General features: G+C 33.3%; 1 protein-coding gene across 2 annotated transcripts; it reads left to right on the top strand.

The window, feature by feature from the left end:
• Positions 1-210: 210 nt before the first annotated feature.
• Positions 211-11,221, top strand: LOC126720400 (uncharacterized). Of its 2 annotated transcripts, none has more exons than XM_050422835.1 (13): positions 211-376; positions 2,119-2,319; positions 2,615-2,665; positions 5,094-5,224; positions 5,333-5,449; positions 5,609-5,728; positions 6,183-6,307; positions 7,518-7,684; positions 8,154-8,207; positions 9,919-10,028; positions 10,408-10,521; positions 10,632-10,757; positions 10,838-11,221. In XM_050422835.1, exons 2-13 carry the CDS (start codon positions 2,140-2,142, stop codon positions 10,863-10,865), a joined length of 1,323 nt encoding a protein of 440 aa, XP_050278792.1. In that variant the 5' UTR covers positions 211-376; positions 2,119-2,139; the 3' UTR covers positions 10,866-11,221. The 2 variants fall into 2 exon arrangements, with proteins under 2 accessions (XP_050278792.1, XP_050278791.1); XM_050422834.1 differs by having other exon boundaries at positions 214-376; positions 10,835-11,221.
• The last annotated feature ends 203 nt before the right edge of the window (positions 11,222-11,424 follow it).

Here is an 11,424-nt window from a genome sequence, read left to right on the forward strand (position 1 = left end):
TTTGTATCAACAAATTTATTTTAAAAAAAGAAAAAAAAAAAAACCATCAATGTCCAAATTTGCCTTACATTCTATCTTTCATCTAAAAAAAAAAAAAAAATTGCCTTACAATCTAAGACTGGACAGCATGGCGAGCCAAGTGTCACACTCTGACAACCTCTGCAACTAACGGTCCTTTTTCACCAACATTCCCGGCAAGCAACAACAATGGTCCACCATCAACCTCAAGTGCCCCATCCACAAAATACCCATTTTTTTTCATTTCTCTTCATTCTTTTCTTAGTCATTGTTGTTTTTCATTCTCATTGTCGTTTTCTTCATAACCAAGCTGCTTAGGAGGAAAACCTTTTCCTCCTACCCATTGTAGTCCCTTCCGGTAATCCCCCTCTTCCTCTTTTCTCCTCCATTTCTGTGTGTTTGTGTATCTGGGATGTTAATGTTATTGCTTATTTTTTTTTTTTTTTTTTTTTTTGGGTTTAAAAGTTTTTGGTATTAACATAATGGGATGCAACCATGTTGTACACTTTTGGGGTTTGTTTTATCTGTGTCTTTTGTGTGAGCCAATGGGGTTGCTTCGTTTGGTATTTTGTGTAAAATGTTTGTTTTCTTGATTGCATATGAAAATATGTTGTATTTACTTTGGGTGTGATTTATTTTTGACATTGTGTCATTTGCATGAGGCTGGGCCTTGATATAATGACAAGTGCCTTCCATCCAAAGCAACATGTTGTGGGTTCGAGTCCCGGAATCTCCAAAAAATTGAGGATAAGGTCGCCTACCAATGCCTTTCCCAAACCCCATAGAGGTGGGAGTTTTGTGCATTGGGTATGATGTTTTGTGTCATTTGCAATGATAAAGGTTATGGGAGGGGAGATCACTAGGGGGAGGTGTTTGATTTGGCTTTCAGAATTTAGTGTTAGGGATGAGCGGATTGAACAAATGGAGGCATGGCATGAATGTGTATGGGAAATGGGTTTAATTTGGACTGGATTTTGTGGAACCTGAAATTCATGATTTATTGGTTGTGGAGTTTGGGTGTTTGGAATTTAGAGAGAATTTCAAATATGTTGGTACAACAATGCAAATAGATTTGGATTTGGGGCCTCTGCTACCAGGAGAGGTGAACTAATAATAATGGTTCTTCTTGAATAATTTCTCATTTTTGAATGGCATTTTCTCTGTTGGAGAGATTTTCAAAGAAGTTGACACCAACACGCATATGCTAAAAAAGGAGGAATTTCATTTATCAATATTGGTTCCCAGAAAATTATATGGAAAACAGAAATTTCATTAAATAATTTAGAGTTCAAAGTTATGATTTCAGCTTGCAGTATATCTAAATGCACCTCGTGCTCTCTGTCTAGTAGAAGGTCTGCTTGTGGGTAATGATTTGCTTATTTGGGATTTGTCTCCTCATTACTATGCCTGTATTGTGCTCTCAATCCTAAAGAAAGTGTGTTGTTTATACATCTTTCTTCTAAGTGGTCATCTGGCTTTGTCAATTTAATTTTAGGCTCCTTTTGTTACATGACAAGTCCTGATTGCTTTATGTTTATCTGTATTCAATTTTCTTCTTAGTGTTTTTGCTCTTAAAAGAATATGGTAGAAGAAGGAGAAATTTGAAAATGGATTTATCTTTTTATGCAAAAATTTTCCTTTCTTTCTTCTTTCCTAGAACTAAATAAGGGTCAAGGTAATTTAATGAACGTTCATGAATTTGGAGCTGATATGAGCTTCCACATCCGTGGAAATTTGGAGGTACTTAACAACCTAATGGCAGAATTACACATTCTATCCAACCTTTTTAATGTTGTTAAAAGTTATTTTAGTGCATTTTTTGGTGGTCCATTGATAGCAAATAATTTTAAGGGCCACTTACAAATAACTACCTAATGGGAAGCTTCAGACTTATGTTAGTAATTATTAACCTGTATTTTTAGAGGTGTGGATTTGAAGGAATTATGGTTTATTTTTTATTTTTTATTTATTTTCTTGCACATATGTCTTTCACCTTCGTTTATGTAATGCACACATACAAACACATATTATACATTTTGTTAATACTTTGTGCATTACTGCACACTGAATTGCTCTTGTTTTCATTGTCATATGTTTTAGGAAAAATTCCATAGTATTGCTATGATGGCTGTCAGCTTCAAATATTGGGATGATTGCATTGACCCTTCCGACATGGAAGCAATGTGGAATATTCCTGAAGTAAGCAATGAATGGTTAGATGCTGGAGAGTCTAGAGACCAGAAAGTTCACCTATCACGTGATCCAGACGGACAACCTTTTTTGACACAGATCGAGATGAAGGTTAACCAAATTTCTTTCTTTTATGGAGAAAATCATAGTAACTGTTAGTCATCTTTTAAAGTAACATATGTTCTATAATTATATTATTCTTACTTTTGGATTTGACTTGGTTCAAAATTATATTTTGGTTTTCTGAAAGCTTAATTTCATCTTGAAATGATAACCCTCCAATATTTCAGGAAAAAAAGGTCATGTGATAAGTTTAAGTTGATATTTCTTGATCTTCATTGTGATATGTTTAGATGCAACATTAATATTTGTTATCTAATTTTAATTTGTTATGATATTTTTCTAGGCTGTGGCTGAGATTACTACCTCCAGGCATTTCAATTCACAGATAGATCTGGTACATCTTCTTTTCAAAAATGTCACCCTACTCAAAGAGTTACTTCTGTTTAAATGCTAAATCATCAGTTGGACTTGAATATATATCTGAATGTGTGTGTGTGTGTGCGTGTGTGCATGTGCATTTAATTGTTTAAAATCATTGTTTGGATCTTTAAATTGGCATCTATTCTCATTTGTTCAAAAGAAAAGTGCAGTGTTTTACAGAAAACACCGTGGGAGATGGTTTCAGGATTATAGAAACTAAACAGATTATGAAGCCATAAATAATGGTCAACTGATTAAGCAGGGGAACTTTTTGTCTAAAAGCTTAGTATTTGCTGCAAACTATTCATAGTGTGGATTTAATGTCTGCAAATGATCTCTCTTCTTTTCAGTTTCTACTTTCCTGCCCTTAAGATTGGTTGATGCATTACTAAAGTGCTTTAATGGTATTCATTTGTGATATGTGTTTGGCCTTAGGATGAATGGTTGATTGGTTGGTATCTGTTATCACTTGCATCATAATATTTTTGACAGTTTAATAGTTGGGGGAGGGGGAATTTGAAACTTAAAAATCTCTATTGGAAACTTTAGGAAGTGTTAGTTAAACTACAAGACTCTTGGCACCATTTGCATCATTATGAAAATGAATTACTACCAAATGCACCTATATTTTCTTAGATTTTTGTAGATGATCAGAAAACAGGATTATATTCTTCTTTTATGTTCTTTCGATATCTTGTCATCACTTAAGTTGTGACAAGTGAACTTTTACTAAACTTGTTTATGTCCTATTGGCCTTCCCTTGTCTTCAGTCTCTTATTTTTCATTTGTTTACTTATTTCTGTTAGCTTTATAATTATAATTCACCTTTGGCCAATATCAATGACAATTTACTTTTGTCACATATCTAAGTCTATGCGATATATCCATGTATAGTCTCTTTTTCTTCTCTCACGGTCATTTCCATAACCTATTCTTATTTTGTCCCTCTTGACTAAGCATATGTATAAATATATCATCTTCGAAGTTCTTGACATCTGATTGGGGAAAAATAGCTGTCTTTAACAAATTTATGTTAGGTAATTACTCATCTTAAAATGCCTTTGCTATCACCATGGCGAAGATCGAACAGTGCTAGTCTAGCATACTTCCAGGAATTATGATGAAACTATGTTTTTAAAGTTCTAAGTTAACTGCTCTCCTGGCTTGGCTTGTGGATCAAAGTTCTCTGCATTCCTTTTGTTCCATTATCACTGGTCACCTACTTGTGTATAATTATCCATAATTTTGTTTTGGGAGGTTTGAAGTTGACAGAATTAGCAACATGAATCAACTTTATTTCTAAAGCCTTTGCCTTTTATAATCTATGTCATGGCTGTCTTAGTGAAGAAGAATCAAATTTGAGAATGATTTATGGTATCTTTATTGAATGCTTCATCAAAGACCTGCTTAAGTAAGAGAATGTTGATGGAGAATATAATTTTGATGGTTTAGTCCTGTAAAGAAGATACAAATGACTAATAAAATACTCATCATTACCAGACATTGGTGATCAAATTTTCATCCTCAAATTGAAATGAAAATAAGGATTCTAATACTTGAACTTTGTGAAATTTGAGGTTGGAGCCAATCTAATGCATCTTTCACATAAAGCAAATATAAATGAGAGTGCGAACATGTATTCAGCAGAAGTGCATTTGGGCCTCTTCCTGGTCCTTTTGGAAGTAATTTTTGGCTAAGTTTATTGAAAGCAAAGCATAGACACATGCTTGCACACACACGTATAGCTGGTAAGATTCTATGTTAGTTGGAGTCAGGTATTCGTACCTTCCTACAATATGCATGCCTAACACCTGTGCATGCCCATGTCATATGTGGCTAACACAGGTTGTTCATAACTTTGAGCTGATTATGTGACAAAAGTGAGAATGTATGTTCCAGTTAAAGCATCAATCAGCTTGACCATACTTGGGCCCAATGATGTCCATCTAGTCTTCCAAGGAACTTTTCTTCGACTTCCTTTTTTACAGAAACATATAATTCAAATTGAATCATTGACTTCTATTGTAATGTTAGTAATGACTCTAATTTTCTGATATATATACTATAGTTGAGAACAATGAAAGAATCTTGAGTACATAAGTTTGTGCTCCTTTTCACTTAATGCCATATTTCTAACCATGATTATCAAGGCTTATTTTGGATTTCCTCTTAAATGTCATTAGTGAGAAGTGGAAAAGCTTAAACACTATGTAATTCAAAAGCAGGCAGTGCAATTCAAAAACTTAAAAATTTGCTTTTGATTCCATCTATGGCTTTGAAGTAGAGTGTAACTTTTGTGTGAATTGACAAATGAAGCAATTTTTTTTTCAAAATTACCGAGTAAGTGTTAGTTGCAATTCGATTTGAGTTTTCCATGTTTGACTATCCTTTCCTTGTTACAGGACATGATATGTGCTATTGCTGAACTTGAAAGCGACAGACAGCCTCTTGCTGTTCGGTCTGACAAAAAGAATAAGGAGCCTACCATAGGGATCATGCAACTTTCAATAGAATCTGCAAAGTGGCTGTTCAAGTACTAACTGCATGTCCTGATCCTCTTTCAAATGTGTAAAGGTTGACAATATTTGTTTATGCACTTTTAATATTATTTTGGTTGGGTGAAACTGCAACTTGCTTGCAGTGAGTTGGGTTACAGGTCGTATGAAGTGGTAAGGAATCCAGAGCTTCTGTACTGGCCTTTTGTAAGCGTATATCTTGGTGCTGCCTACATGAAATGGCTATCAAATTATGACCAAAAGTAAGTTACCAAATATTGGTCTGGTTGATCCATCTTCCTTTCATGTTTGTGGCTCCTAATATATCCGTTTGTGTGCAAATGACATTTAATAGCAATAGTTGACTTGATTACCATATTGAGTTTCTTGAGTGATAAGATATTAATGCTTCCTATCTGCAGAGAGAGAACTGAAGAGTTCATAATTAGGGCATATAAAGGTGGTACGAAAAAGGCAACTCATAAGTCAACTTTGCCATATTGGAAACGGTATCTTTGTGTCAAAGAAAGTCTTCCATCCAGGTGGTTGTTTGCTCTTCATTATGATGATTTGTATTTATGACAAGCCTATCATTTTGAAAAATATTTAGATCACCGGTAAGAGGACCAGTGGAAATATGTTGTGTGCATCACCAGGATGTGGGTATGTGGTATGTTTGATGAATAAGTAATGACAATTTTCTGGATATGATTGAACATTTCCTATCTTTCCTTTCTCTCAATGAGTGGGTAAAAGCTTTGTTTTGTCTTCATTTATTTATTCATAACACTAATATCTAGTTATTGCGGAAAAAATGTGAGTTAGCATGTGGCATGGTGCTAAGGAATGTCATGCTCAATATTTATAATTGCTACACATGTAACTGCATTACTGCAAAGTAGAATACTTTTATGAAAAATCAGTGTCTTGTAAGATCACTTTAATAAACTCTGAGTTATCTGAAACTGATTGCTTTTTTATCATATCTTTTTTCAGAAAATTTTTTGAAGATGGTCGAGATGTTTCTGCTTCTGCTTCTGCTGCTCCTACACCTCCACCTGGTTCTGCTACTGCTTCACCTCCATATGCTTCTTCCCCTCCACCCAATTCAAAGCCCACAGGTTGTTCTTTATCCAGTTACTTTATTTTTCATGCACGGCTTTTGTATAGTTATCTATGAGCTGAAACTGTCAACATGCATTGTTTGAGTGGTATCATATGAGCTGAAACTGTCAACGTGCATTGTTTGATAGGTATTAGACATCTCTCCATTCTATGAATACAATACCAAATTACTTCTTTTATAAGGAGTAGACTTTCCTTCCACTTAAAGAAAATCAAAATAGGAATTTGAGGCAATTTTCTTTCAAATTGCTTATTTGATCATGTTATAATCATTGAGTTCTTAACATTTTACTCTATTTTTGTAAATTTTTATTTTTTTTTATTTTTTATTTTTTATATATTAAGATGGGTCATAATTCAAAAGAACTACGGAGATGGTGAAGCAAAGTGCTGTCGCTTTTTTCTTATGGTTGGTAATTTACAGAAAAATGAAATGGATCAAGAAACCATGATCTTGTGTTGTACCCCATTCTTATTGGGGAGGAATTGCTGTTTGCGCTAAAGCTCATTGTCTGCCATTCCTTGTCTTGTCATTAGTAACAACATAATCAATATTTTGCAGAGTTCTTAACATTTGAATCTACCTATCACCGTTTAAACCTTATACTTCTATATCAATAAAGTTAGCATTTTTACTTCCTTTGTAATTTTATAAACTTCCCAATTTACTGCTTTTAATGGGAATACATAAAGATAGAAAAGGAGGTTTCTATAATTTTTAGAGTAAAGTAAATCAAGAAGCATTAATACGATGCTAGCTGACTTGTTCTAGTGTGCGTATTTATTATTCTTTAATCAGTGATGCAGTGCAAATAAAGTAAAAGATGCTATTTACAAAACAGAACATGCTAGATGACTGCTAAAGATCAAATTATACTAATACTTCTTTGGTACAAATTATGCTCATACGGATTAGAATTTTTCATTGGAAAAACAAAATTATCTCTGAAATCATAACAAATACAAATGACCTGGATGACCAATGCACCCTTTAAAAAATATTTAGTGTGTTCTAACGTTTAATCATTAATGCTTCTTTAGTTGTCCTTACATTTTTTCAACTTCAAATCATGCAGATTTTGTCATTAACTTCCTAGTCTTGCTAGGATTCCTCTATATTTGGATTTTTTTTTTTCATTTATACTTTCATTTTTATTTTTGTTACTAAAATGGACAATCTCCTTTGTGTCTCTGATGAGGAAGCAGGTGTATACTCATATTGGGACACCAAAGCTTCTCCAGAAGACATGGAAGAATTGTGGAGCCATCCTGAGGTCCTGAAAGAGTGGACTAAATCGGGAGAGATACGGGGAAAAGTGCGCTTTTCCCATGATAACAAAAAGAGACCCTATCTTTCACGGGTGGAACTAAAGGTAAGAATCCATTAGAGTGAACATTCCTAAAGTTTGTTAATTATTAGGTCAATAATGCATATTTGTTAAGAATTTCTTCATACTTAACCTACCACATTCTGATTTTGTTTGCTAAATTGCTTAATAATTATAAGCAAACACATTTATATTCTACTTTTCATGAAATAGATGGGATGGATTTGATGAATGACTTTATTTATAAAGTTCGTAACTGAGTGGGGCATTAAAGTATTGAATTTATCAAAAATATAAAGTTCATTTGATCTTAATATAGTTATTATGTATTGCTAAAACGTGGGAAGTTATACTGATTTGCATTTTAATTTTAATTTTAAGATAAGATGTAGATAATGATAATGGCTCAGTTTAATATCTTAATCATACCCGTAATTCTTATATTGCTGTTCCACAATCAAAACTTATATGAATGTAACATGTCACCCTCAGTGATATTGAAATTTTCTTGCAGGCAGTTGCAGAAATCATTTTGACCAAACACTTCCTCACAAAACATATGAAACCTGTAAGTATGCACTTACTAGAAAAATTCTGTGGATCTTGTAATGGAGATGGTGTTATGTGACTTTATAATCACGATCATTGTAGTAATTTTTTTTTTTTCATTACTATAATTTGTTTATATTTTTGCTTTTCTTAATTGAAAAATCTCCTTGATACATATATATATATATATATATATATATTAGTCTTCACTTATTCTGCCCTATATTCAGAGAATGGCTGTTTCAGATACATGTAAGATACTGCAGCATTTTTTTTTTTTTGGTTGAGAAAAGTTTAGAAACAGCTGCATATTTAACATAGATGAGAGTGTCCAGCATGAAAAAGAAAAAGAAAATCCTAATTTGAGGAATGACGCAGTGCCTCACTGTGGGATACAGAGGGAACTTTTATACACGAGATGCAGACACATACCTAAAATACTCAAAATGTGTATGACATAATGTAGAAAATTTGGTTTTACCAGTAGTAGTGGTGTTCTTATTGATGAGAGTTCTTGACAATATATTTTAGTTTGAGAGTGTTCCAAAACAAGATTGTAGGGGCAAAAACTCCAATATAGTTTTTAAATTTTTTTTTTTTGTAATATGCATAAAATGTGCATATGCAGACCATCATGCACACACTCTAGAATGCTGTGTCTAGGTTATTTCCGTGATCTTTTTCTTTCTCTTAATTATTTTAGTTTTAGCCTGTTAGAGATATTTCAAGTCCTTGTGAATTGTGATGTGGGGTGGTGTGTGATGTTTCAATTTGTTCTTGTTACAAACAAGTCTCTTTAGTTTTTCATTACATTGCAACTTATAAGTTAGGTTCATGCCCCCCTCACCTTAAAGGGATTTTTGTTGTTGGCATGTTGGGTCATGGCAGTTTTTTTATTTATTTTATTTTTGAGAATAGGTATGTTACGGTCATGTCTAGCCCTTATCATGTGTGACATTGTGCAATGTAGGTTCATCAAATTGTTGGCTTGTTGCATACCATAAACTATAGAGTTTAAGAGAATATGCCAAATAAACATTTTCATTTCTTTTTGGATAATTTAATAATTTGTATTCATGTTTTTCATGAAATTCTTCATTTACTGTAAAATTGAAAATGCACTTTCCCTTTCAAGCTCTCACTTCAAGTTTTCTGTTTGTATATTGTGCAAGCATATAATATTTCCTTATTTCTTATAAATCAAGCATCAATCTTCCCATTCACTGTATCCTGTGGTGATTTTTTAATTGCATTCTACTATATTGCTAGAGTATTTTTTGAAGGATTTTTCTTGACAATGGTAAATCTTGAAGTGTTACTCTATATCAGCAGTAGGATGGGGCAAGAAAAAAAAACTGTAAATTTATACTATATTAGTTTTCCCCAACCAATGCTGCATGTTGCAAAGTCATCTGTTGGATCTGTGATCTTTCAGGCTTGACCTAGCAGTTTCCAAGTTGAGGTCATTGATTTTTCTGGGTTTCTATGATGTGGAGAACTTTAATATTAATATTCCTTTCTTTAAACAAAATTTGGAGATTCCCTGGAGCTAGGGAACCAAGAACATAATTAAGCTATCTGGCATTTTGGTTTGGTGTATCAGTTTCCTGGATATATATATTTTAAATTTTAATCCCAACTTTTTCTGTCTTCCGTACCATTCTTCTGCTTATTGTACATTTTTTTTTTTTGGTAATTCGTTTTTTCCTGAAACTTAACTTTCTGTACAGACATGTCTTTGTGCTCTTGCGGAAGTCGTTAGCCTGCGTTTTGTAAATGGAGTTGGACCACGTACTGGAATAATGGGAATTGACTATTCGACAGCTTTCTGGCTTTACATGTATGTGACATAAACATACTTAGCATCTGATTTACTTTCACCTTTTGGCCAATCTTAACAAGAAATTTGATTACTTTGGCTCCTTTTGGGGGTGTTGGGACATCTTATCAATATGAATTAATTTGATTTTAACCTTGTTTAGTGTCTGTATTGACTAAGTTCATCCATGCAAGTGGAGTGTTTACTAGATTGATATTGACTAATCAATGCAATTAGGCCATGTAATTTGAACCTAGTATGCCTGCATTTCAAATGACTGTCAAAGATAGACTTAAAAAAAATAAAAAAAATCTTGTGATTGTCACAAGAAACAAAGCCGTTTGTGATATATATATTTTAAACAAATGTCTGCATTTCTTGAACTTCTTCTTGTGTATAGGGAATTGGGCTACAGGGCTTATAGAGTTGATTCAGCTGATGATCTAACCAAGCCGTTCGTGTCTATGTACTTTGGTGCAGCCTATTTGGTTTGGTTATCAGAATATGAAGGGAGGTAAGCCTTCTGACTACAAAAAGTTTCATTTAGCTGTGTGAGATTTGTTGTCTGCAATAATATTTCCTAAGCAACTAGCAACTCATTTCTTATTCAATGGTTGTAAATAGGGAAAGGACTCCACAGTTTGTTGTTCAGGCTTACATTTCAGGGCCAAAGAATGTGAATCTTCAGGAAACAGGTCCACTTTGGCTTAAATTCATGCAAGCATTGGGCAATTATGAGGACATAAAGAAGTATGCATCTTCTCACTTCTAAATTGAAATCAGAGAATTTTCAGTTCTTATGACACATGAATTTTTCTTTTTCTCAGTAGGGATCAAGGGAACTGCTCCATTCTGTAAGAGATGATCATCTGTGGTCTGTCCTTGTACAAAAACCAAACAAGAGTGAACATCATTATAGATGAATGATTGGTTTTATAGAAACAATTTAGTGACATATCTCTCAGCATTTTTATTTCTGCAAAAAGCACAGGGGAAGACAAATAAAGAATCCTCTTTTGATTGGATGGATTTTAGTTCTAATCAATTTATTGGACGCTCTTTGATCCAATTCTTGTAATATAGATTATATATTACTTAAATGTGAAACAGGATTGTCAATGACTTAATGGATCCAGTTTGGATAAAATTTTCCAAAATAGAAAGAATCTAAATAAAGGCACATACTCTGGGATAAGATGCCCTATTCTCAAATATGATGGTTCCAAGTTTTCATATATTGTTTCACACTTTCAAATTCAAGGCCAAGTAATGGAGATGGAGATATTGGAGAATGCTATTGTATCAACTAACAATATTAATGTCTTAGAAACTGATTGGTGTCTTGGACTGATGATAATGAGCACAATTATCAAAAGCAGACGTCATAGTTTAAAATTCTATTTAAAATAAAAATAAA

Source organism: Quercus robur, chromosome 4 (genome assembly GCF_932294415.1).
Source record: "Quercus robur chromosome 4, dhQueRobu3.1, whole genome shotgun sequence".
NCBI classification, from domain to species: Eukaryota; Viridiplantae; Streptophyta; class Magnoliopsida; order Fagales; family Fagaceae; genus Quercus; species Quercus robur.

Coding starts and splice junctions, on each gene's coding strand:
- LOC126720400 (XM_050422834.1), top strand. CDS start 2,140: ATGATGGCTGTCAGCTTCAAATATTGGGATGATTGCATTGACCCTTCC. Junction 5,450..5,608: donor CTATCAAATTATGACCAAAA/GTAAGTTACCAA, acceptor TCCTATCTGCAG/AGAGAGAACTGAAGAGTTCA. Junction 6,308..7,517: donor ACCCAATTCAAAGCCCACAG/GTTGTTCTTTAT, acceptor ATGAGGAAGCAG/GTGTATACTCATATTGGGAC.